Source organism: Vanessa atalanta, chromosome 20 (assembly GCF_905147765.1).
Source record: "Vanessa atalanta chromosome 20, ilVanAtal1.2, whole genome shotgun sequence".
Lineage (NCBI taxonomy): Eukaryota > Metazoa > Arthropoda > Insecta > Lepidoptera > Nymphalidae > Vanessa > Vanessa atalanta.
The window spans coordinates 5,017,675-5,045,673 of NC_061890.1; the positions used below are offsets into that span (position 1 = coordinate 5,017,675).

General features: G+C 30.4%; 3 protein-coding genes across 4 annotated transcripts; 1 reads left to right on the forward strand and 2 right to left on the reverse strand.

Moving 5' to 3' along the window:
• Positions 1–440: 440 nt before the first annotated feature.
• Positions 441–8,987, reverse strand: LOC125071672 (septin-1). Its single transcript, XM_047681999.1, has 11 exons — positions 8,691–8,987; positions 6,793–6,985; positions 6,277–6,407; positions 6,011–6,138; positions 5,532–5,649; positions 5,192–5,278; positions 3,540–3,700; positions 2,809–2,910; positions 2,476–2,569; positions 1,998–2,102; positions 441–1,417 (listed from the first exon to the last, which is right to left on the reverse strand). The coding sequence occupies exons 1-10, from the start codon at positions 8,712–8,714 to the stop codon at positions 2,016–2,018; spliced, it is 1,125 nt and encodes a 374-aa protein (XP_047537955.1). The 5' UTR covers positions 8,715–8,987; the 3' UTR covers positions 441–1,417; positions 1,998–2,015.
• Positions 8,988–10,317: 1,330 nt separating this feature from the next.
• Positions 10,318–11,040, forward strand: LOC125071674 (coiled-coil domain-containing protein 86). Its single transcript, XM_047682000.1, has 2 exons — positions 10,318–10,652; positions 10,728–11,040. The coding sequence occupies exons 1-2, from the start codon at positions 10,456–10,458 to the stop codon at positions 11,023–11,025; spliced, it is 495 nt and encodes a 164-aa protein (XP_047537956.1). The 5' UTR covers positions 10,318–10,455; the 3' UTR covers positions 11,026–11,040.
• A 449-nt stretch (positions 11,041–11,489) lies between these two features.
• On the reverse strand, positions 11,490–26,070 carry LOC125071671 (signal peptide peptidase-like 3). 2 transcript variants are annotated; one of them, XM_047681997.1, is made up of 10 exons: positions 25,900–26,070; positions 25,221–25,362; positions 18,971–19,122; positions 17,714–17,833; positions 17,040–17,219; positions 16,236–16,398; positions 15,813–15,949; positions 15,465–15,580; positions 15,076–15,234; positions 11,490–14,418 (listed from the first exon to the last, which is right to left on the reverse strand). In XM_047681997.1, the coding sequence occupies exons 2-10, from the start codon at positions 25,289–25,291 to the stop codon at positions 14,341–14,343; spliced, it is 1,176 nt and encodes a 391-aa protein (XP_047537953.1). In that variant the 5' UTR covers positions 25,292–25,362; positions 25,900–26,070; the 3' UTR covers positions 11,490–14,340. The 2 variants fall into 2 exon arrangements, with proteins under 2 accessions (XP_047537953.1, XP_047537954.1); XM_047681998.1 differs by lacking the exons at positions 25,221–25,362; positions 25,900–26,070 and adding an exon at positions 20,509–20,615.
• Between the last annotated feature and the right edge of the window lie 1,929 nt (positions 26,071–27,999).

Below are 27,999 nucleotides of genomic sequence, written 5' to 3' on the forward strand. Positions count from 1 at the left end.
TTTATGCCATCCTATTTAAATCATATAAACTATATATTATTGCAGATATAATAGGTAACATTAATCATTACGTAATATTAAAATATATGAAAAAAAAAAAATTACAATAAAAATATATGTTAATGAGATATTACACTAATAATTAAGTTTATATTTCGATTAAATTTGTTTATAACTAGTATCAGTACTTAATATCTTCAATTTTAGGTAAAAGTTTCGAGAATCATACGAATTTGAAAAGTCTAGATAGTCTACATGAAATTTTTAATCTAATTAGATATAAATTGAATTATCGATTTCAGCATAAACAACCTTATTTAAAAACGTTGTTTAGCGGTATTTAGTTAAACACTGATTTATCTATTTATCTATTTGTCATCATTGAGTTGACAATTGAAAGAAGAAGACAACATTGTTAAACTCACCATCCCCTAATAAGTTTATAGGTATTTCAACAGAGCACAATTTCGGTACTTATGAACAGTAGATTCAAATTGTCAAGAAAAAATCACAATGATTATGATGTCATTAATACTTATCAATTAAATCAATTTTCATTTGTATAGTCAATTAAATATGTTCAATTCTTAAGCCGAGCCACTGAAAAATGCCTTCCTGACTGTTTGTAATGAAATGGATGATATCAATTTGTAGTAAAGCTCTTTCAATACAATATTTTTAATCGTTTTTCCTTTTTGTATCGAATTTGCCAGAGGCCGTATTGAGAAAAGCAGTTAAAGAAAATAAAACGTTATAGAATGGCTACTGTGACAGAATAAGAGAAATGTTATGTATTTTACTTCCTACCTACTGGGCCGGACAAATTTTCTATTATTGTTTATATAATTTTGGTATACAGTAAAACAATTACATGTAACTAATCTATGTATAATATGTCCATAACCTAATAATTACTTAGAATAAGACACTTAACGCACCCTCATTGTGCTTACTGTAATCATACAAATTATATTTCCATGTTGAGTGTATCATGTGACATTGTTCGGAATGCTGATAATGTACGGCTTTACTTATAAGCGTTGTTTAACTGGTGTGTAGACAAACACTGATTTATCTCTCTGTCATCACCGATTTCATATTTGAAAGAATCAGACAGCATTAACTAATCACCCCCAAACAACATTTATAGATAAAGCCGCTTATATGTAACATTTATTCGATGTCATTTAATTGATAAAGTATACATTACTTACTATATATAACTGGTGACGTGTTCAAAGCCATTTGATGTTGATCTTACAAACATTTTAAAGCAGTGATGTTAAGATATCGATGGAGATTTCTTGTTCGTTACTTTTACCGTTTATGTTGACGTAACGCAGTAGGGTATAGCGCGTAGAATGGAGTTGACGACGTCACACGCCTCCACCAGCTGGACAGCCCTACTAGTATCCAGCTAAACACAAAAACACACGTTTATAAACAAAATCTCATAATCAAGAAAAAGTTACCGTTCAATCAATACTACTTAATTATTATTAAAAAGATTTAAATCGCATATAAAAATGTTGACGTATGTTTTTTATTTACATTGGATTAGTTTGAATAGCTCAACGTACTTATCGCACACAAAAAAAAAGCATGCATGTCTTATTTTTAATTTGTCCTATCGATGAGAGTAATATCATACTCTCTGAAATATTTTTATGTAACCAAACAGTGAATTGCGTTTATTTTTTTGTTTTACTTGTCACTCGATACCTATGAAAATACGTCAAGCTACCTTTGTTTAATGCAACATGTAACATATAACGTTATCATCGGTGATACTAAAAATTTGCATTCGCCCTCATATCGATTGCATATTAGTAGAAAATAATTATTTAATAATCATTACTGGTTCACTTTTTGGCAATTGCTCATTAAATGATAATCACTGGTTGAATTAGGCAAGAAATCTGAGAGTTTTTCAAGAAGGTCTAGGGATCCGACACTGAAAAGGTCGCAGAGGTAAAATATACATATATGTATGTTACCTGAGCGCTGTGCGTGCACTATGCAGAGGAGTTGGCGGCGGCCTGCAGCTGCATCTGCCGCTGCATCTGCTCCAGCATCTCCTGCATGCGCCGCAGTTCAGCTTCCTGTACACGGTGTGTCAAATTATTGTACTTAAACTAATTGAACTTCATATATATGTATATAGCTAAAATCGTGTGGTGCAGAACCACATAGCAGAAAAGAAACACCACGTCGTAATCGGTCATTGTTGTAAAAGTCAGCTAAGAGGATGTCGTTTAAGAACATATTACATTCAATAAAGGCTAAATATAAATACCATAGAAGGCTTTTTTATATATACAATTAGATCAACTGTCTAAAAACCCCTGCAATACCATTTTATTTATACCTTTAAAATGTAACCATTTAATAAGTAAAATATAAAATTACACACTTGCCAGATATATTTATATGAAAGCATATCATTGAAAATATTTAAAAAAAAAAGCAATCTACCTTCTCACGCAGAGCACGTTCGCGTTCGGTTGAGTCTTCGTTAGAGCCGTTGGTCAGGCCAGAGTCTGATTCACTCAAACCACTCTCATTTGAACTGGAAAAATAATAATATGAAATTAAACAATACTTTAATTGATGACAAAATCAAACATTTTAGTTGAGTAATATTAGTCCTAGCTCTATTGAAGTATCGTAAAACATTCATATTTCGAATCCGAAAAATAAACATTACAATTACTGTACTTTTACAATTCTTAATCAATAATGTTTTTGGTTTGTGTAAAGATATTTGATTAGAAGAACTTAAATCAGAAAAAATATAATTAAATTTACGTGTGGCGTTTAGGAATTTGTCCATTGCGTGCTAGTCGCTCCGAGCGGTAGTTCTCGTAGTGAACCTCCTGCGTCACTTCCTGTAGGTCTTGCATGTGGGTACTGAAACGATCGCAAAATATTAAATGTATTATTAAAGTACTTTATATAATTAGTACGAACGAGTGTGGTTTAATAGAGTATTTTTAAAAATCATTTTAGGTAGACTTGCAAATAGGAGAAAATTATTTTACACTATACACGCGCAGTCAAACACAAAATGATTTAAGCAATTAAATGTTAACTCTCAATGACTTTGAGACATTTGTACAACCCACACAACATACAAATCAATACAGTATACGGAAATGAAATGCATATACCTAGTCTATTCCAATCAAATAACAGATTTGCTAAAAGCTCAGCTATATTGTACACTACTAACAGATCTTGATTGATATTTCCATATTTATAAAACAACACTGTTTCCCTTAACGACTTGTATACACTTTAATTTTATTTCCAAAACTTCGATATCTACTTCGTCGACGTTCAAAACGGCATTTTTCGAAAATCCATAATGAAGATCATAGATTATTCTAGCTCTCGACCAGTGATATCGTGTCACTTCGATGTCAAACGTTGTTTATTTGGCTTTCGTTCTCTTGTGGTTGGAATTGAGTATACTTAGATAGTAAGTCTATCATCACAGATAGGACTCGTTGGAACGGTTGGGAAGTGTGCATAGTTACATGAGCATGGTGCGCAGCTTGATGAAGTCGCAGTGGTCGGGGTTCTCGACCTCGACGACGCCCCACGGGTACAGGCGGCCGCGCACGCGGCGCCCGCGCACCTCCAGCTGCTGCCCCGCGCCGCACACCGCGAACGGCACCGCCTCCTTCAGCTGCCGCACCTGCCCGCGAGACGAACCAATAAATGATCCACTCGCTTCACTATCACCTTCCCATCGTTGGTGAAATCGAAACAGTCACGAATCTTCGTAATTAAAAGTTAATCACTTCCGATTATCGGGAATGCTTGTTGTCAGAGAACATTTATAAAAACGCGAACTGGGTTGAAATCATAAACAATAAAAACAAACAAATACGATGAATGCGAATGTTTTTTCCACCGACTCATACATGGTTTTGTTTTACAGTACATAACGAAATCAATGCATTCTCATTCACCTAAAACACGTTTAAATCATTAAAATGTCTATAGTAGTAGCAACAAGCTATAAGGCTATACCACAACATTTGTTTATATGGCTAAGAAATATCATTACATAGTATAGAACATAGTTGCTTCCCGCTGTCTGTCAGTCCCGCTTTATTCTAGATCTTTAAAACCAAGCAACGGATTTTGATGCGGTTTTTTTAATAGATAAAGTGATTCAAGAAGAGGAGGAGGAGGATTTAGAGGATTCTAATGTGATGTAGTAAATGAACACAATTTTTGAGCTTACATTGCAAAAGCTGACTGAACCCTAGAAGATATATTAAAATAATGTACTACAGTATTGTACTCCTTAAAAAGGTCTACAAAAAAGTCTTCAATGGTTTATGTCTATCTCGTAGTGATAACCGACAATAAGCATTTGCCCTTTACAGTATGTAATTCAATTGGATATTTTCGAAGATATTACTGATTTAAAATGTAGGGACATAACGATTCGTATTGTCTTATGACAAAAAAACGTGTGAATCTTGTATATAAAGACATATTGTATTTAGTATCAGCATTGCACCCTTGCGAAGCAGGGGTGGTTTATTATAAGACGATGTTAAAATTCACTGTCTTATCCACATAGTCTGACGGGACAGCAATCAGTCACGAAAAGTAACAATCGTGCTGAATACATATATTATCATAGCTAGGTAGTATTCAATGATATATGACCCAATTAAAGTGATAGTATCGTGTTGTTTAAGACATAAGACATATGTATAACACAATTTTATACCCCGACCGACTTAATTAATTAAAACGTGTTACTCGGGATGATGTAAGGATTCTAACGACATCTCATACGTCGTTATCTGTCCAGCCTATTCCAATCGAATTAAAAAATGAGCATTAAAGTGGCCAAATGCAAAAAAAAATATGATTTTAAAAATGTCTGTTATTTTTTCTACCATATTAATTTTTTTCATTGGTCATTGGAATCGTTTTCCTAAAACAGATTATATAAAAACTCAACCAACAAAAAACATTTAAACAATCGCGATTTTATAATACCATTAATGTAAACTAACCTTACATAAACCCGTGGGGTTATTATTTATTGTTATATTCTGTTAAGCACATTGAAGCCACAGCTACTGCACCTGAACTCTATCGCATTGTTCAATTAATTATTAATAACAAATGAACCAGTGTACCAGATTTAAAAAATAATTACCTGTTCCTTATAATCTTCATCTTCATCGCTGTCACAATCTGGGAGAGGATAAATCTTTATTCCTTCCCTTTCAATTTCTTCCATTACCTGAAACAAATTTTTCTTTATCATAGTACTCATATAATTTAATGTAATTCTTGTTTATTTCCTGTGAGGAAAAATATTTTTCTGTTTTTCATTAATAAGTTGAACTGTATACATTATATTTGACAGAACACCAGAAGGCTATGTTAGAGTAAGATCTATGCCACTGGTAGTGTCAATAGTGACTGAATAAAATTAAAAACTCAGTAGAGAAAATTATACATATATATATAAAATCATATGTCAAAATACTAACTCTAGTTTTCAGTCGCTGTACTTCTTTCTTGGTAAGACAGTCCGCTTTTGCAATAACAGGAACAATGTTAACTTTATTGTGTAATTGCTTCATAAATTCGATATCTAGTGGTTTCAATCTAAAAGAAGGAAAAACTTATCACAAAACTGTATCAACATATATACATTTTAATTAGTCATTACATACATTTTATATGTATTTTTTTACAAGTAATTCGAAAATATCTAAATATACTTTTATTTAGAAAGGATTTATAAACAAAAGAAACTTAATTTCTGAAATTTTTGATGATGAATGATGATTTGATTTAAAACACTTAATATCTACTCTTGAGACAATGTAATAGATAATAGGAACACTGCAAAAGTTACTCTATCGGCACTTTTTCTTACTCAGAATCTAGTTTGATACAATTTTATTTATAGAGTATGGAGAGAAATGGAGACTTTAAAACACTTGAACAAATTTGAAAGACTTACCCATGTCCAAACGGCGATATAAAATAAAAGCAGCAATGAATGCGATTGTCAACGATATTACGACGATTGAGACCACTTTCGTCGCGCAAAAAGCGTTCAAATTGCTCGTCGATGTATTGAATTATTGACTAAAATTAAAAGTTCAATTTGAATTGATTCTAAAGTATCACAATTTTCACCAAACAATATATCTGGTAAACGTCTTTATTAGGTCAATCATTATATTAATTAAAGTAACAGATTAATTAAAGTAATTATGTATATACCCGAAAACAATCTGTGTTATCAATTGCATCACCATATCCGGGTGTGTCAACTACGGTAAGCCTCAATTTAACACCCCTCTCTTCAATTTCCACAGTGGAAGCGTCTAATTTAACTGTTTGGTTTGTCTTCTCTGCAAAATAATAAATAAACTAACATATCTATACAATCAAAACTATTTAAAAGCTTTTTAAAGGATATTATTATGTAAAAATTCAATTTTGAAACTATCTTTACAAAGCATTCATTCAGCTTTTATTAAAATAACATGTATACAGTAGATTCTCGAAAGTAAAGAGAAAAGCAGAGGTCAATTTATGGTTGAATGTATGTTTGTCAGCTGTTGTGACTCTTGTTGTTAGTTTCCTTGCAACTTTCAAGTAAAGCAAGCAATAATATATATAAATAATATATAATAGATTAAAATAAATACAACATTGCAATTGTTGTATTTTGAGTCTACTGTTGTAAGAAAATTATATCAAATATCAATCATTTAAAAACAAAATAATACAAACCAATTGCATCAGGTATAACTCTTTCAGGATATAAATCCGTAAGGAACAGAGAGTTAACCAGAGTGGATTTTCCTAGTCCACTTTCACCAACCACCATGAGGGTAAACTCAAAACCCTTCTTTACTGATTTTCGATGTACTTGATTTGGCAAATTTGCAAATCCAACATACCCCGGTGTTTCCAGATTTGAAAACTATAATATAAAGAATTATAGATTAATAATTAAAAGAGCTCCATGGCAATTAAGTTTAATAAAACAATAAAAAGTATGGCTTCATCATTTAAGTCTTGGTTGGCATTACTGACTCAAATTCCATTACTTTTCCAAATTATCCACACAAATTTTACAAATATTTATTACACAAATTCTCAATTTGATCCTTATATTGAAAGTTCTTTAAAGATCAATTATATAAACATTTTAAGTTTTGAATTTATTTAGTACTGATTTAACTTTATTTAATTCATCAACAAAAGAATAAAAAAAATATATTTTTACTTCGTTTTCAAATCAGTACTATTTATTATTTATTTATTTAACACTTTTTTGTACACCACAAGTACAATCACAAACGATTACAAAATATACAAACTAATAAACTAATGGTGAAACAAAAGGCGGCCTTATGGCTTATTAGCCATTTCTTCCAGACTACCTTGGGTTAGAGGATTGTGTTTGGAAGACAGTATAGGGTGGTGCAATTTTAAATACTCTTAAAATAAATACAACCTAAACACATACAAAAATAAATAACAGTAATAAATATTCGTAAATATATCATAAATTTTTAAATAATAATTTTAGAGATAAATTTTTTATTTCCCTGACTTTTCCCTGATTATTCAAGACAAAAAAAGCCCTTTGATTTCCAGTTTTCCTATGTATAGCAACCATGTATATGCTTATTTATGAGCTTCTAAATATTCATAAACTTGATGTACATACTCAATTGCATGACAACAGCAACAATCTTATGCAAATTAATTTTCCCTATATACATAATTACTGTTTCTTGTTTGAATCGTATAGTACAATAGCATGAAAAACCCCACTACAGAGTGCAGACCTCTTTTTAAGGAGTTTTGGGGATTTATTCTACCACCACGCTCCAACGCCATAAAAATATAATTTGATATAAAAAAAAATCCCAAAATTTTCCCTCACCGCAATTGTAAATAAAAATAAAACATCAGTGGAGGTTGCCTGGGTTTGAACCTACAATCTCAATATTTATTTTCCAACCACTAGGCCATCTGGGCTCTTAATATTATATATGAAAATTATATAATATAATTGTAAATATAACAGTCAGACAACATTTTATAATAATTGTTTGTTTTGTTCTCAAAACTATAAATAGTATATCAGTCAACTATTACCAGTATAATAATTCGTTTTATTAGATATAACTTATATCTTATAATATGTATACTCTTATTATAAATCATTAAATTCTATTAGTACTGGTAATCAGCTACTCATACAAACAATAAATTTGTATAGTTTATTTAAAGCTCATTACGGATGTGATAACCGAATACCTACTAAATGAACGTTTCAAAGCCAGTCACGATAACTTAAAATAATTTTAAACAGAAATAAATAGATCATATGCACGTTGAGTTTGAAACAGTCATCTGATAAGTATTCAGCCGGCACGCGTAAACATTGACACACATCCGTCGCTAACTGTATTGAGATCCATATTCCATTTCACCATCGGCACGCACAAAATTCAGCCTATTTGTAACAATACGATAATGACAACAAATCAATGAATCATCCATAAATAATCTTAAAGTTCAATGATACTTCTTCACTATATATACACCTTAATACCTTTATGATATAGTTATAATATGTATTGTATAAGTTAATAAAACTAAACAAAACTTACATTTTTTGCGGTTTCGCTTGACATTGCTGTTATCCTTAAAACACAACACCAGTTAAACTGCTATTTAATAGCGAAAAAAATTATTACTAGCTTAGAAAACGCAGTATTTTCTAATTAATTTCACACAATTGAAAAACATCCACAGTCATATAGTTATTGAATATATAAATGTAAGTAATATTTTTACAGCGCTATGACCGTCAGGCAACGAAAACGAAAGATTGGTATTTGATATTTGGTACTTGGTATGTTGGTACTTCGTAGTAATATGTTGAGTTCGAACTTTCGAAGTACGACTACGAATGGGATGGGGATTGGGGAATAACGAATAACGGAATGATTTATTACACAGACAACAAAGAACGAATGATATAAAATTATAAATATCAACGAGAAGAAATTTTTGTCGACCATAGGCAAAAAAGGTTTCTTTATTTTATGTATACATGTGCAAACATTTATACATACATCATGATTATTCTAAATTTCACGAATAAATAAATTCATATATATACATATTTGTTTAAATACAATAAGCTCAGCTTTTTAAAATAAAAAATAATAATGATAATAACTCTTCATAAAGCCTTTCCTCGAGGGCCGATCTTAAGTTCCATAATTTTTGTTTGATCTATCGTTAATTTGAAGCACCTTGTGAGAGGGCAGTAGTAGAAGCAGCAGAAATATCCAACAGTAGATGCCTGGATGACAAATAACTGATGTTCACGAAGATATAAAGCTATTGACAAGACTGTCCGTAGCTTAAAAAAAATATATCTTCCGATATCTGCTTTAGTTTTAATATACTGTACAGAAAAAAAAAATTACTTACTTATAGTTACTACTAAATTTTTTAACTAGTTACGTAGACATATTTATGTATATGTATGTTTACAAGTGTCTTGAGCGTCAAAATCATACAAACCTCGGACTTTTGTTACAGTGGATGAAATAATAAATAAAAAAAATGTAATGTTTAGCTAATTACATAAATAAAAAAGTTTACCTATTGAAAGTTTGTGCTTTTGATTTTTTTTAAATAGCTGATTCGTTTCGGATGCTGAACCTAATTTATCACATAGTATGTATCTATGCTTATCTGCCATGATACTGTTACGTGTTTTATCCATTTTTTGAAACCTTTAATAAATAAAAAGTAACAATATTAAGTGTATTTTATTATTTATTGTAATTTTTTATTTTACTTGAATTGACCTTCAATCATCTTATCTACAATTATACAATTTAAAAATCTTGAGGAGAAGTCAAATTATCTTTTAATTTTTTTTTAATCTTTTTTCCAATTAAAAAATAATAAAGAACAAAAAAATTTTTGGTAAACTTTGAAAGTTATAGTATAAAGAAGAAAATGCCACCTCAACCAAAAAAATTAATTCACTGTAACCATTTTCCGAGGTCAAAATCCTTGGGCGCTCCACTAATAAGTTATAAAAAATCGTGGCAATCTCTTTGATAAATTCAAACAAATCAATTAAATTAATGACAAAACGCTCGTTTTGTCTGTATTAAATTTATTAATTGAAAACTAATTAATTTAACAAAAGAAATCTGATTATTATTTGAAAAGGTCAATGAAAAGTTGGGTTAATGAGTCTAGTTGACAGCGAAATTAACAGTGACAACTGACACTTTTAACCAATAATATGTCACCGAAATCGACTGACAGTAAATTCACGTGGTTATTTCAATAAATAATCTAATTTATTTTAATGTTTCAATAAGGTTTTGTTGCATATGTCTTAAAATGTCTGTCGCTACTGATTCAGCTGTACTTTCAATATTGCAAGATATAAAGAAAAATAATACTGATTCTGATGTAAAAAGTACTTCTTTAGACCAAACATCTAAATCAACTAAAAAAGTTACCAACGATGATAAAAACGTAAAGGAATTAAGAGGCCAACCTAAGTCCGGAAGATTTTGGAAGACGAAAAAAGAAAGGTACCTTACGTTATTTTTTTTAAATAAGCCATCTAGTACTCCAATGTACTAAAAAATTGTTATTTATACTTTCAGATTTTCTTCTGTGGTCAAAACAAAGGGAATACGACCAGACTTTAAGAAGAAAACAGCTTTACGAATAGAACTTAAACATACTAAGGATCTATCGAAACAAGTTCTGGAAGAAATTAAAGAAAAAGAGTTGACTAGGAAAGAGCGAAGGCGGGAGAATATAAAACGTACAGAAGAAAATAAAAAGAAGTCTGAAATTGTACAAGTTATAACCAATACGGCTAAACTTAAGAGAATGAAGAAGAAGCAATTGAAATTTATTGAAAAGCGAGATACTAATGCTGTTAATAGTAAACAATAAATATTTTTACTCATCTGTTATTTTTTTATTAAATAGACCTAATTTCAAAATGAAGACATTTGGTACAACTTAGTTATTGCAAATACCAAATATTAATATAATAGTTTAAATAAACAAACAAAAGCATTTTTACATTTATTTAAACATTATGAAGATGGTATGGAGGTAATCTGTAATACCTGTCATTTTTATTTTGTTATCCTAGCCAGAATACTAGGATTATTTAAATAAATTGTTGTCAGTCATTAGTATGCCTGCCCAGGCAATTCATTTTCGAACTTATGAGCTGTCTTGATAATGGTGAAATACATCTTGAAAGGTCAAGCTAATTAAAGTCTGTTAAAAATAAAATATAATTCATACAAAGAAGAAAACATATGCATTTATGCAAAGCATAAAATGAAACAAAGTGTTAAGACCCTTCAAATTATATATTGTACAGTAGAATGAGAATGCTATTCTTGGAGTTGAGTTATCCTTTCTGTACTGTTTAGTATAAAACATTTTGATATCAAATAATAGATTATTACTAATATTATTTATGCGCTTTTTAACAGGAAATAAAAAAAAAATTCTCATTTAATATTTTTATTAAGTATTTTTACCATCCATCTCATATACATATAAAAATATTAAATGTATTTTTCCAAATTTGTGGATAAGTAGAATGTCATGTGTGGGCAATATATACATTAACACTTTAGATGTGATGAGACAGTGACATATTACATCAATTTCACAATAGTTATTATGTACACAATGGAAAAACAGTTGAAATTATTTCTTTAAAAATATTCCAAAAAACAATTACAAAATATTCCTTTACATAGCCAAACTTAGCCAGATCTTATATATTCGGTCATATTAAATAACAAACAGAATTTTCTAGGTACATGTCACACAATATGTCCACTGGAAGGCGGTTCAGAAAAAAATATGCTATAAAATTAAACATTGGAATCTATTCGAAAAACCATCATGTATAAGCCTCAATAAAATTATATCACCATTACAAAACAATACTGTTCAATATTTATTAGTTTCAATAAATCTAATACAGGATAATAAAAAAGGAAAAATATTAGTAAAAAAAGTTTGACATTATCCTCTACAAACACTCTGTTTACTTAAATCTAAAATAAATTTATTAAATTCAATCAAATATTTTACAACATTAGGGTTGCTATAATTACAACAACAATTTAGCCTAAATTCTAGTTAGGGTATTATCTTTTTATAATACTCCTTTAACATATAGAAAAAATCTTCATTGAAAACATCAGTCTAAGGCAGTGATAATAAAGTTTTGTTCATAATGACAAAATAAACCTTAGAACTCATATACCTTTATATTAAAAACTACTTCAATTAATAATTAAAGGTATTGTTATAATTTATGACAGACATTAATTTAGATGTTTGATCAATATGTCTAAATTTGATGTTATCTTATTATACAATCCATTTTTATTTCATTTCATAACCCTTTACAACAAGGTACGATTATCATCAGTCACTGTATGCGGTTTTAAAGAAATATATAGTTGTCAAACTAAACATTACATATTTTATAATTAGTATCATTTAAAAAATGCTAAAATTAGTCTTAATTCCAGAAATTTACATAATTAGTTATAAGTATAAAGGTATATAATAAACATGGCATCTGCACAGTTATCTTTAAATGAGATTCATGGAAGGTGGTTTAAAGTATGTATAACAATATTAATCTGTTAAGCTACTTTCAAGTTGCAAGAAACTAAAATGAGTGCTGAGAACCTAGTTCATTCTAATATTTGGTTTAATCTCAATACTTTATATTAATTTATTATAATAAAGGTTTTAAAAAATCTAGAGTAATGTTTTGTGTTCACCATAAATATGATTGATGAATTGTTTTCAAACCAATTCTGTACTATTAAGTTACGTAATGAAGCGCAATTTTTGAGATCCTAAAAAAGTGTTTGTCTGGAAACAATCGTATCTGAGTCTGTTGTTTGGCATGCTGTACATTTAATATAATTCGTAGCAGTAAAGAAAGTTAAATAAAGAGTGCGACGATTTTGTTATGCTTTCCAATCAAGAATATGCATATTTTATACAAAATATTTTGATAACTTTTGTTTAAGCAGTTCCAATTATCAATTATTTTGGTTCCAATTAATAATTATCCAGTATCAATTATTTTGGTGTGACGTTTCTAAGTTACAAATAAATGGTGTATAAATAATGTAGAAAAATCTTTAATCTCAAAAACATGAGCCATTTAGAACCCCTAAATATAAGAATTCGTTATTAGAACTTCATCAAGACTGGATCACATTATTTTCATCTACACATTTTATTTTTAAATAAAATAAAATTTATATTTTCTTAAATTTGGATAAATATATTTTTTTAGTTTAGTTTTTAAAGAAGTTTAACGGATTTATAACAATATAGAGATCAAAAACTGTTTTCATCGGTCTGTGTAAACTACTCCTGCATTAAATGAATAACAAGGTTACACTAATAGCTGATTCAGGGTGAATGCTTAGAGCAAATATTATTAAGGAAAATTAAACAGATCCCATAAAAAGCTGTCTTCAAATACTCATAAAAGTTTACATTTTTATTTAACTACATTTTCTTAATAATTGATAAATTGAAAATGCAATTTTATTATGCTATTTGATGAAAATGATTAATTGGCTCCCTTGTTTTCTAAATAGTTTTTACAAAAAAAATCTTCGAAATACACATTTGTCACCAAATATTTTTTATTCTTTCAACAATTGAGTAAGAGTTAATTAGGAATAACATTAAATCATAATCATATCCTTCACTGGTCTAACATATTTATATAAAATTACCATTGCCTGTAACTTCTGACCATTTTTAGAACAAAATAGAAGCATATCAACTAACCTTAACATACATCTTATGTCTTTATATTATCTCTGTCATAAACAAATTAATGTTCACTGAGGCCAATATGCAAATGCAGTTAGGTTTGTAAAGCAAGATATTTTATACAAGATTTCGGACTTTTATACGACAACTAGTTTTGAAAGTTTCCACTTTAATAATAATCAGACAAATCATTTTTTACTTATAAGCAATAACTTTCTACTTTCATAATAAAAAAGAGCTTTACTTACAGCATACCTTGCCTTTTAACTCATAATACTTGACTACAGTTTTAGTATCTACTTCCTGTATATTTCTAATCAACATTTTGAATGTCTAAATTGATAAATATTAAGAAGTAGATGTTAGACCTAACTGAAGATGTTGTGGCCTCTGGCTGTGTTCCTATGTAGATTGACGAGGCAGTCACACATCAAAATCAGCTCCTAATTTGCCCGTCGTGGGTGCTATAAATGGTTCGCTCCACATTCTTCTGAGATCCCCCTAGAGTATAATAAACATTATTATTAATATAAAGAAAATTTTTTAAAGTGAAGTAGGATTTGTTGCAAAAAATATTTTATGATATATTGCAATGTAATACATTTTCTGTTCAAGTCACAAGAGTTGGATAATAGTCTACTGCTTGGATATTAATTCTGATCGAAGCTACGGTTCATCTAGATCAGTACTTCGGCTTAAAAGATTTTGCTGATGCTGAAGGTTTATATTGACATATCAATATAAAGAAGCTTTTGTAATGAAGCTTTTGTCATAACAAAAGCCAAAAACGAAAGAACTCAAATATATTATATATGTATCTGAGGCCGTGAAATCGCTCTATAAAATTAAAACCCATTTTAAATAGATTTATTAAAAACATATTCTACATACTTATATAACAGTAATGAAATAATATTATTGTTCGAAAAGGCTTTTAGAAGTACTTGGTGGGTGAGATTTGTGCAAGCCCGTCTGGGTAGGTACCATCCACTTATCAGGTATTCTACGGACGGTAATAACGTAAAAAAAAAATCTTTTACATGCTTAAGCACTACTACTGATAACTGATACTGTGTTACCATTTTTTGTAACTGGCAAGACTGAATAATATTTATATTATTAGGCACTATTTGAATAACATTGATATTGTTAAATCACCTTAACATATGCCATAGTAAGCAGCGGCAAAAGCGTGAACGGCACGAGGTATAGGAGAGCAGGCTGCGCTGCCTTGAACACCTCCGCAGACACCGTGGCCGTCAGTAACCCCAGGAAATAACCCAGCAGCGAGCAGTGGAAGTACGTTAAGCGGGAACCCTGTATTAGTAAATTATTACACATTAAAATCTTATATCCTCGATTCTTCAGAGAAGATTTGGAACTTATTCAAATTGTTGGTGAATACAAAGGTTTCAGAATTTCATTAGACGCACATAAGTCACGCTGTTTTTCTTTACCGCCGTGCACTAGATAAATTATTAATACCAAATAAGCACATGAAAATTTAGTGCTGCTTCGTCGAGATATATCAAATTAAAACTACTCACCATAGACCGAGGGCCGGGTACTTGGCCCATTTGGCAAACGAGCGTCGCTTTCTTATAGGCGTCATATCTCAAAACGAAACACAACAGTAAGCCCGGCATGACGATGTCACCAAGACCTGGTTAAAAAAAAAAAATTGTATAAGCTTTAATGTGTTACCATGGTTTTATTCTTATTTGTCATTTTCAGTTGACTCTAAGTAAATAAATATTGATAAATTCATTTATATAAATTTAAATTAAACTCTTATAAGTATTTTAAATATAGGAATTGCGGTTGACTAACAGTCCGCCATATGTGTAGTACTACTCTATTCTTTTAATAACTTGAATAAGTAATCGTAAGCTAACCGAGCATGGAGAAGTGTCCCTGGTGGTGCATGGAGGGGAACACGAGCTTGGCGGGCAGCGACAGCTTGGGCGCGTCCCGCATGGCGCCGCCCAGCTGCAGCCGACGTGCCACTACGTTCATTGGGTTCTCCGCTGGCCTGTAACATTGGTACTTATTAATATTTTGTTCGAGGTTTAACAAGGCAAAATTATAATTTAAAAAAAATAGCGGATTCAGTTACGGTTTCGAACAGATTTTTATTTCGTTTACGGTTACAATTTACGGTAAAAATCAATGATGTTATGGAACACCAACATCATTGATTTTTATCTAAACCATTTTATCAAAACATTCTCTTCTTCGGTATTATTTTATTAGAACCTTAGAAATATCTTAGAATATAATTTTATTTTCATTACAGAAAATAATATTAATATACGTACCTTGTCGCCACTTTGACCATCACATTCGTGGTGAAAATATATGATGAGAAAAAGACCCAAAACACATCGTAAAGCAGCAGTCCCGTCAGCAACAACGTCGAAACCTTTAGCGAAGGTAATCGGATCAGTGCGATGAATGTTACGCACAGACCCATGCCCATAGCTAGAAAAAAACAAACACAAGCAAATTACAACCAGACTCGATTGGTATGGTACGGTCCCTCAGACCGGTACCAGCACCAAAACCAGATAACTGGTTCATTTATACCGAATGCATGATTAAATGGATTATAATGAAGTTAGGAACAATGGATTTCTATTCAATATATATAAATTTAATAGAATATATTTTGATGGTGTTGATGATCTAAAAGTAAATCTAAAAGAGTTTTTTGCCGACTGTTGTTGGTGCAATTAATTCAATTCAATAAAATTACTCAAAGTGCTTCTAAGAGTCTACTCGAATACAGAATATTTTTATTATTTGTTTTTATATAAGCTCAACAACGTATGACGACTATCATCAATATCTTCATATCAGATCCTAACATCAATACAAGTTATAGTGTTTAAGAGAACACTCAATCGAATCCAATGGCAGGAGGAGTAAAATAAACAATTACACTTAAATTGACATGACATCATATCAAAATTATCCATGATATTAATTGTGTTTTCGTGAAAAAGAGCCAGATTAAATATGTGGATGTAACTAGTTAAATTAAATAATGTTGTATAATAAATAAAGATATATTAATCAAAACAAAAATGTAAGGTTTAATTGTCTTAACTCCGCCTGCTTACCGTCCATGAGCAGCCAGTGGCCGGTGAGCACCCACACGGCGACGATGGCGGCGGCGAGCAGCGCGGCGGCCAGCTCGGGCGCGGAGTAGCGGCCGCACAGCGCGCGCGACGCGCCCGAGCCGCCCGCCACGTACTGGCACAGCGGCGTCAGCAGGAACGCCAGCGCCGCGCACGCTATTACTGCGGAGCGGACGAGTTCGTGTTATAAGTTTTATAGCATCATCATTCCTTTAACCCATTAATTTTGGATTTGTGCCGGTCATTGCGTAGACGTAGTCACTGACTAAATTGAATGTTAGTTATGATCTCATGCTGGGATACTATAAAAACCCATTTAGTAGCGTCAGCGAGGTATTGACAGGTTTTGTAATTATTAATTTTTGTAAAAATCCCAAGTATATTCGGGAAGATTTAAACTAAAAGTGAAACAAAGCCAGCACAACAAAACTGAGTACATATTATTTCAAAAGGTGAGTAGAATGTAGTCTCGAATTAATTACCAAACTACCATATATTGAAGATTATATTTTCAATCGGCTCGATTTATGTCACTACAGGTAGGGAGGAGGCACTGATTAAAAACTTTCGTATTTAAACTTTGGAGGTATGTTTTGGTTCATTTACTATAGTAAAAAAGATTGTTGATTATTTTGAATTACTTTTTTTATACTTACTAGCTGTGCAAATAGCTACAAGAGTCTGCATGGAGTCGAAGAAGAAAAACATGATGAGCAGTGCTACGGATGAGCCTAGCGGGAAGCACAGTGCTTGCATCGTGCTCAACGTTTGTACGTCTGAAAATTTTTAGGTTTTTATTAAAAAAATATCTGTGGTGCCGAGTTAAATTTATATCACATACTATTCACGAAATCATATATCTATTTCAGTTAGGGATTTGCAATTGTAATGTGTTACTTAATTAGTTAGTTACATAATATTCGAGATGACCCGGTGGCTAGATCACGTGACTAAAAAGTAAAAATAATATTAAAGATGAAAAGATCTTCTCTGGTAGAGATAAGATGTTCGTATGAATTACGTTAGCATCACTAGTTATTTCAATAATTAATTTTAAAACAAGGGTTTTACTGTTTTTGAATTTACTAAAAACGTTTGGTTTATTACAGGTGATAAAGTTAATGTAATTATAGATCCGTTAAATAGCACATTTAGTATTTAACTAAAATTTAAACGAAGAATCTCTTACATTGGCCGGAAATGTACTTTCGAAAGTTATCGAACCGATAGTGTTAACGATTTGATAAACAGCCGATACCGTTACTTCAAAACCGGAAATCAATAATTAAATTGTTTATATTAAGTCTCATTAAAATACCGTAGTGAACTAACGTATTCCTTTTTAGGTATGTACATCTTATAGGCAACACTAGCTGCTCGTTGCCACTTCGTACGAGTAAAATATTGATTCAAATTTTTACTTTTTAACAACTACTTGACAAAGACTTTCATAAAAAGTTACCCCTCCCATTTTCTAATACATTCCTATTTCAATATTCCTATGCTTACTTATGACATATTTTACCAAGAAATTAAACAGGCAAATGGACTACACATGAAATTCTAAACGAAACCAATCTTGATATTATGATTACAAAATTTTTTTTCTTTGTAATGGATGTAATTTACCAACTGATCTTACAACGACATTACATATTACCATCAATGCGCTTCTACTACTAGCGTACGACTTAAAATATAATGTACTTTCTGTCTATAATTACACTGAATTATATCATCCTTTAAGCCTGAATACTAAAAATACAATAAAAAGTAATTATTCATGTTTGACGGTAAAATAACCGACATTATACCACACACAATCAATCTAGACCATGAAAAAAAAAATTAAAACTTTCCTTTTCTTAAGTCTCTCGATCAATGTCAATGAAAGTGTAAGAAATAATACTCACTATTATTAGAAGAGGAGGTGGTGGACGGCTTGCCGCCGAGTAGAGTTGCCTCTCTTTCCTTCTCTGCCCTCTCTCTTGCCTCCCGCTCCATGTTTAGCGAACGAAAGCTACCGTATACTATTAGCAGCATTGAAATTAGGCATGCTGACACTCTGAAACGGAAATTATAACCATTACATATAATATCAACAAATAATTTTTAGTTGTATTTATTACCACTACGTGATGGTTTCAAATAAATATTATTTTACAATAAATATCGAGCTAATAGATATATCTCCCAAACCAAAGTACATTCAAGCTTAACCTATGATCATCATCAACACGCATTTTTGGCATTTATTATTAGAACAACAAGGAAGTATGCACCACATCACAAGTATTAAAATAATTATAAGATAAAGACCTGTTGTTACCTTAATTATATATAACAACTACTTGTTAACTAACAATAGTAACAGCTTGAAGTAGATTAAAACAATTTAATAAAAACTACAATTTAAAATAGTGACATTTTTAATAAAAGCAGGTACAATGAACTCATTTTAGTGTTATCTTTTATGTCATATTGGTAAGCGGATTGGCAAATGGACCACTTTATGTTAAGTGATCAACACTGCCTATAGACTGGTACTTTGAGAAGTGTTAATAATTCGTCATATCACCAAAGCACCACCAAAATTGGGAGCTAAGATGTTATGTCCCTTGTGCTCATTCATCATTCAATCTATGATCAAATATACGATGAATGGATGGTAGATGGTGGTTACCGTTACGACTTGCACAAAGCCCTATCATGCGTTTAGTCAAAGTTCTTATTAAATACGTAGCTGAACCTCTGCGGCTTTACCCGCGCGAAATTTATAAAACACAAGCTTCCATCCCACCCTTTACGGTTACGTAAAATCCGTGCTTAGTGAATGTCTACACTTTTTTTTATGTTATAGGGTTTTTTATGTTTTTTAAGTTTAAAATAACATGTCATTAAATTAAAATAAAGGCTCATCATAGATTTTAACTTACTCTGGTTACTACTCTACTCTACTCATTTATGAAAGACAAATATTTTGGAAAAACAGGTTCATATTTTTGGAGTATTCTAAAGTTCTAAAGACATTTTAGAAATCTGTCAAAATTTTACGGAGTATTTTTGTATCTGACCTTTTTGTTAACGTTCGCTTGATGTCATTGAATGACCTCGTATCGTTTATTTTCTCTTCACGACTTTTAAAAAACAACATGTGGTATACAACTATGACTATGACTGTCTTGAAATTATAGCCTATCATTACCGTTTCAAAAGTATGATTCGTTTTTACTTGAATCCAGAAAAAAAACAAATTACGTTAAATATTCAGGAGGAGGAGGATGTTTGAAAAAGAGATTTCAATGTCTTGAATGGAGACGCGTCGGCGGATCGTCTTGATGGAAAGTTAAAGAATAGTTTTATTTTTTTTCCCATCACGGTCCCGAAGGGCTGTGTTGACGGTAGATGACAACATTATCGGGTACGCTTTAAGCTGTAGTACAATCCATACCTCTGTCCGCTTTGGGAAGAAGAACTCTATGGAACTAAAGCCGATAGAATTCGCTTCTGCATTTCATTCATTAAAATGATCAAGTACACTGCACATTCCAGCAGGGCCATACATGTATAGTGAATATTGTCGTTAAATCATAGCATAAGTACAAGTGAATAATAATGATGATCATTACGGTACGAACTACGTATTTTTATATTATTAGTACGCTTCTGTTCTGTTTATTAGGATAGATTGCACTAAATTTTACTCTCGATATTTATCTAACTTAATTATTGTTTAATAATAACTTGAAACATGTAACAATAACATAACAAAACAATAAATAATATCGGTTCAACGACTCTCAGTACACAATAAATTTATGCAAATATATGATAACGATAGATAGCGTTAAATTCGTTACAATTGAACATAAGAGGTACATTTAAGGCGAACCTAATGACCTGCACTAATTAACCGCTAGACATCTAAGCGTCTTAAGTATCTGTATCCTGTTCCTTCGAAAAATATCATACAATGCAACAACATTTATAATTTGCTACCTATTCTGACACCGGGTAATATATGAATTTCGTGTCTATTGAGATATTGATCTTTATCTCTACATAGTATAAAACAAAGTCGTTGACTAGGCTACGGATATTAATGTAATTTTCATAAAAAAACAGAATGATTTAAGAGGAATGTATAATATGATATCATTTATGTTGTGTAACTACTCAATGGTATAGTATTAGACTCTGTAGGTGGCGCTGCAAATGGGAAGTAAATTAAATTCTTATTTCACACTAAAGAAGTCAGGTCGGAGCAGTATATATACATTTGCTAACCGATCTGTTTAACAGTTCTATGCATCGTACAATACGCTCTGCGTATTTTATTACGTTTCTTTAAACATCTCGTAATATTTCTAAAACCACCGATTCATATTGCATATGTGAAAGTAAATATGTATGTATCTACTTACATGAAATATTTAAAATTAATATGATATTTATTTTCATAAGAATGAATGGGTCACTTTTTTTGACAGCGACCATTTTTCCTTCGACTGCTTACAATCGTAAATATTAAAACGATTTATACGATAAGTTCAATATCAAAAGGACCACTAGTTCTAACATATTTATTTAAAAAATAGAATTACATCTTATAATCTTTTTAATCTGAGGGTAATTCCATCAAATACATAAATTCATTAAATTTAAAGATAATGTTTATTACAGTAAAAAAAGAGTGAGATTTTTTTTTTATATCTCGATACATTCAGCGATATTAATTTTTTGCTACTAGTTGTCGCCCGCGTTTTAGGGGGGTTGGTTGTCACGTGTTAGGCAAAAATAGTAGCCTATGTCCTTCCTTGGAGTTCAAGTTTACTTCAATCCAAATTTCATCAAATTCGGTTATTGGTTTGGTAGTGAAAGAGCGACAGACAGACAGACACGAGTTACTTTCACATTTATAATATTAATATAGATGGAATACGTCAAGCATGGTTACTTTTTCACCATACACGAACCACCGGCCACAACCCAAAAACACCGGCACCAGCATATTTCCTGTAGTTTTCATACATTTTACATTGATTCGCCGCACACGGTTGACGCCGGAAAGGGCAGATAACTAAGGGATTAAGTACTTGTTGTTTGCGTATTACTCCATATCTTCGTCTATTGTAAATTAACTTAAATGATTATAATTTAATTGATTATACTTTGAGATTGGTAATAGTAGACAGATAGAAGAAGACTATAATCCTTTTTAAGTTTACTAAATAAACACGACAAGATTACTAATATGTTAGTGTTATCAAATGATTTCAGAGATTGTGTATATTAATTTTGTTTAATATAATTTGTCTTTATCCAGTGATAACTGAAAATTTATATTCATTCATAAAAGAGATTTTTTACTTATCATTACATAAAACAAAGTCGCTTACCGCTGTCTGTCCCTGTGTATGCTTAGATCTTTAAAATTACACAACGGATTTTGATGAGGTTTTTTTCAATAGATAGATTGATTCAAGAGCAACCTTTATATGTATAATACATGCACAATATAGTAGAGAAACGCTGATTATTTTAGAGGTTTCTAAAGAGATGTCGTAAATAAATACATTTTTTGGCGCTTACATTGTAAACGCAGGCTGAACAGTGTTGAACAGTGCTGAACAGTGTACACCTTTAAAAGGGTCTTCAAAAAAGTCCGTTATATTATATAGCATTTTTTATCCTTTACTTTTTACGAGAAATAATGGCTTATTTTCAAGGCGACTTTAAGCAATACAGCATAAATTCTTATCTAAAAAATACATTGTGCATATAGATCAATGTGGCACTTAACAGCAAGTAATTTAAATGAATATTTTCGAAGATATCACAGATTTAAAATGCAAGGACTTTTGTGTTGTCTAATGACAAAAAAGCTGTGAACGTTGTAAGACATTCTGTAAAATTAACATGTAAGTGTACAGGAGATGATAAAAAACCTTGGAATTGAGGTAATGATTAAAATAAACGGATTATTTTATAGCAATAGGCAGACGAGAAGCACATTATAAACAGTAATTCACCTTATCGAACACGTAAAATATTCGAGCCTGATATAGCATGGACAATACTAACTTCTATCACACAACGCACATACCACATTCGTTTAACAAGCCAATGATCATATTATATAGGGCAGATGAGGGCAAAATTTAATAAAATTAGAATTTTTTCTTGTCTTGTTTTATTTATTGTTGACGAGCAAAACCGTTAAGCTGATCATGTACATACTAAAACCTGCTCCAAAACGAGCTGCATATTTTGGTATGGGTTTTATGTAGTAATTCATTTATAAATTTTAGTTAAGCAATACGAAACAGTATCTACTATATTAATATAGTTCATCTTTTGAGCAGAGGGTCGGAATTGCGTTTCAACGGGAAATACTGCTAGCATTCTTACCGCCATTCCACGCGGTCATGATTTATACAGTAACTATTTTTAATACTTATTTGTATATTGTTAGGAACTTAATGCTAATATTTCGTGTGTAAATAAATATTATATATAGATGATATTTATTTTATTTTTATATTATGTGTTCAAAATGCATTTATATATAGATATAATATAGATACATAAAAGATATAATAAAAGATATATTATATATTTCATATATCTTAACTAATTCACTAGGGTATAAAATTCACCCATGTCGTCGGCAGGTTAAGACAAAATTGTAGATACTGGATATTGTCATCGTAAGTCTATCACTTTGTTGTCGCCATTGTTAGTAGACAATATCAATTAAAACTTATTTGTGTTTAATAATATCATTAACATAATTTATACAATTTATTAATCATGTATGAATGAAAGTTTTTGCATAAGGGATAAGGGGGATAAGAGGGGAAGGGAAGGGATCGCTACTGTGCCATGCGAACATATCATTATAGAAAGTGTTTTAAGGTGATTTTTTTCGGTTTACACGGTCTTGTCCAAGAAGTAAGTTTTTCTGATGATGGTTGTCTTAATAATACAATAAAAAGTTTTATAGCCATCATCACTTTTCCATCACACTCTCTCTTCACTCTCGCACTCTTATATTAGTTGTAATAATGCCAAAGGCTTGATAGACTGACGCTCAGATCATCATATGGCCTCGTCTTATATCAGTGAAACAGTATTAACCAATGGAATATCTCAGTGCACAGATATGAAGAATAGTGCAAAGAAAAATATATAAACCTGAGCTGAACAGTCTTACTATCTCCCCTAGTGACAATTGTCAGGAAGGCTAAATATAAAATTCTACGCAGACATGATTTATACTGGTATTTTTAATATTATATATTTAATAAAATTGATAAGATAAATAATTCTCTTCTTATTTCAATTAAAGGTATATCTTCATAAATTGTTTGTTTGAATTATTTTATTACAATTACAAATATATTTCCCTAATGCAAAAAGTATTAAATATTAAAGTAATGCAAAAATGCACTATAATCTACAAATACTAAAAATTATTTTTGTCTTAAATTATAAAAAAATATATTAAAATCTTAAATGTTTTCTTATAATACATTATTATAATTTATTTTTAAACATAGTATAGTATTTTAAACAAAGAAGAAAAAATTACCATTTTTTTTTTGAACATGAAAAGTAGTACATCAAAATTGTGTAAGCATTATACTCCTGCTTATTTATTATTTTTAATTATTCTTTCTTATGAAAGATGTAATGGGTTCAGTATGGTTTAATGGTATATAATATATGGATAGATCATAGATTGCTTGATGGATATAAAATATATTTTAAATATGTTTTAATAGTCACTTTAACTGTAAATGTTCAATATGTATGTTGTAAGTGTGATTTTTATAAACAAATAAATAAATAAACAAATAAATTGTATTTTAATATTTATGTCATTATGTAAAATATAATTATAGAGTAAAATTATAAGCTTCAGTTGTAATAAGTCAACAAGTTATATCAAGTCAGTACATACAATAACATTATTGACTAATGATAAATACCTTTAAGTTCTCTTGATTAAAATTAGTGTATTTAATAGCAATTTAAAATATTTAGTTCCTCTTAGATGCAAACATACAGACAAAACTTTTATATATTAATTATTTTTTTTCCTGGTCAATCTTTTAAAAACCATTCAATGTAAATAATTCATGAAAATTTGTGACTTACTTTGAAGAATCCATGATTGAGTAAGCCCACTTATATTCCTGATACTCCATATTAGCTCCTACTTGTGCCATATTTGTAGTCAATTAGATCTCAGCCGTAGTAGTTATATATCTCCAAAAGCAATTATTGTATGTGGAGCTTACTGTAAAATAAATAAACACAAACAAAATCTTTAACAAACTCTTTATGTCTGGATTTCTTCAAATTTTTCTTTACAATGCATATTCTATAAAGAAACAATTGATCTAAATACAACTTTCTTATCAAAACAACACATCTATTATCGCGTATATCTAGATATGATAGCAATTATAAAGTGATCCTTAAGTAGGTCATATTTAAAAATTGTTTTAACATCTAATTATAGTAACCGAACTTTGTACTGTTATTTTATATTTTCTGGTTAAAACTGACTTGCTTGTTAGAAATAAAAAAAGGAAGTAAAACATTTAAAAATAAGTAGAGCACGAATACAGTGAGGGAGTTGAAGTGAAAGGGAACTCAGAATTCAGATTCAACTACAATTAATTGATGACAAAAACACGTATCACCAAATTAAGGCTTTGCCTCACGATGAAAATATAATAATTAGTCGCATCAAATCAAACTTATTATGATAATAATATCTAAAAGCAAACCGATATAAAGGAAGGAAAATATACAACAATAATATACTAACCAAGGACGAAAACCGCCCCTTAATCACAACACTTATCAGCCCCACAATGCCATGCTTAATATTTGTCGAACAGTTAATATTCAACTTACATTAGAACATTATTTTACGCAAAAAATATTAACTAAATCTTAATACTACTCCACGGCTTACGCTTGTCGATCGACAATTCGACAGCCATAGTTTAACCATAGATATTTATCTTTTTGTTAGCATTTAATACTCTTCTCGACAAACGTATTTATTTCACATTAATTTCGATAAACTTACAAATTTATTAAAACGTTAAAAATTAAAATCTTAGTCTAATAAAGAGTAAGTTCTTTATTAGATTAAGATAAATTTATAAGATTTAATACAATATTTATTTAGACAGCATTAGTAAACATTAAGATATTTTATTTTGTGATTTATTAAATAATGTGTATCGCTTATTATTATTTTTTATTGATTATTATTCGTGAGTAATTCATTGAGTCTTGAGTTCAGGACTCCCATTGTGATAGGTTGTATGATGTTTCAAGAAACAGTGTTACTTTTGTCTTCATTCAAGGTTTCTAGTAGGTGGGTAGGTTGTTTGATGTAGCATCAATTTAAACTGGAATTCTGAGTAAAGTTTTTTTAAAATAAAAATAGCCTTGCATGTACTTTTTCAAGCTGATAGTTGCCGGTATGAACGTTGCAATTACTAAATACACTAACAAGCAGTGCGGAAGAGCAAGATTTCTTTCCCTAAGGTGAAGCGAACTCTCAGCAACCATTTATGAAAACGATCCTACAGCCTATACGATCCAAACTAATATTATATTTATGTGTTAAGGCCGCAAAACAATATAAAGATGCCGCCTGACCTGATTAAAATGTAGTTGTTATGTATTCTGTGGACTAAATAGTTAATTGTCATTAGACTATTGACATTGACAAATGACATACGTTCGTGGATAATTACGGATTTTTCATTGTTATTTTCACCGGAGTATGTCCTAATTGTAAGCATACTATTATTAAATAATAAGCAAAATATTTAAAAATTCAAGGTTTAGGAATCAATAGTGGTTAATATTATTTTAATGGATTTTCAGATTTATCTTCTAACCTACAATAATTGAAATAGTTGGAGAGAACATTTTGTAAAAATGAAATTAACTCAAATTTTATTCCGTCGGAATCGTTTACCAAATGGTCATATTTTTCGTGGAAAAGACCGTTTAGTAAAAAGAGTTGAGCCAAAACATCTTCGTGCCGTAGAAAGTGACTTTGCAATTGAAGAGCAGAATATGTTTTATTTACGTCATCCATACCTGACTGAGGTATGTTTTTACCCAACATGCAAGCAATGATAATCAAACGTAAACAAGTAATTTATAAAATCAGTAATAACATTATTATAATATGGAAAATCAACTAAATTTTGGACTTTTTTACTAAGTGTTGTTAAGTTCTACATGAAATACTAATAAAATAATTGCATTATTGTTAATAAACATTTCAGGCTGAAAGTTATGGGCACTCCAAAGCTTTAGGGAAACAGCAACAAAGGAAAAAATCATTTGAAAATGTTACAAGAAGAATCTTCAAAGAGGATGTAACTCTATATGAACGACTCAAACATCTTAGGGTTAAAGAAAGCTGGGAGAATTAAAATGTACCTACAAAATATTTGTACTTGGTTAGATTAAATTTAGTTTACAATAAGATAAATAAAATATGGAGTTTAAAAAGTTTATTTTGTTTAAATATATTTAACCAGGATTTAATTATTAATAATTTTTAATAATTATACTCTTTTTTTAGATAAGTAGCATCCATAGTGGGTTTGTAAAAATAATGAATAGCTTACAGTCTATGTCAGTGAAATATTTATTATTAATTACTATTTCGTCACAAGTTCTTTGCCGGTTATACATAATCGAACAATATGACGCACAATTGGAGAATCATATTTCTCAGCTACTGTCTTTAGGATGGCGTTGGAGCTGGCCCATACTCTGCAGAGCAATGAGGTAGATTTATGTCTGATAATGGCATAGAAGTCAGAAGCCGTTGTGAACATATGTGATGCACTGCATAACCACGGCAGCCCCATCATTATCTTAAATCATT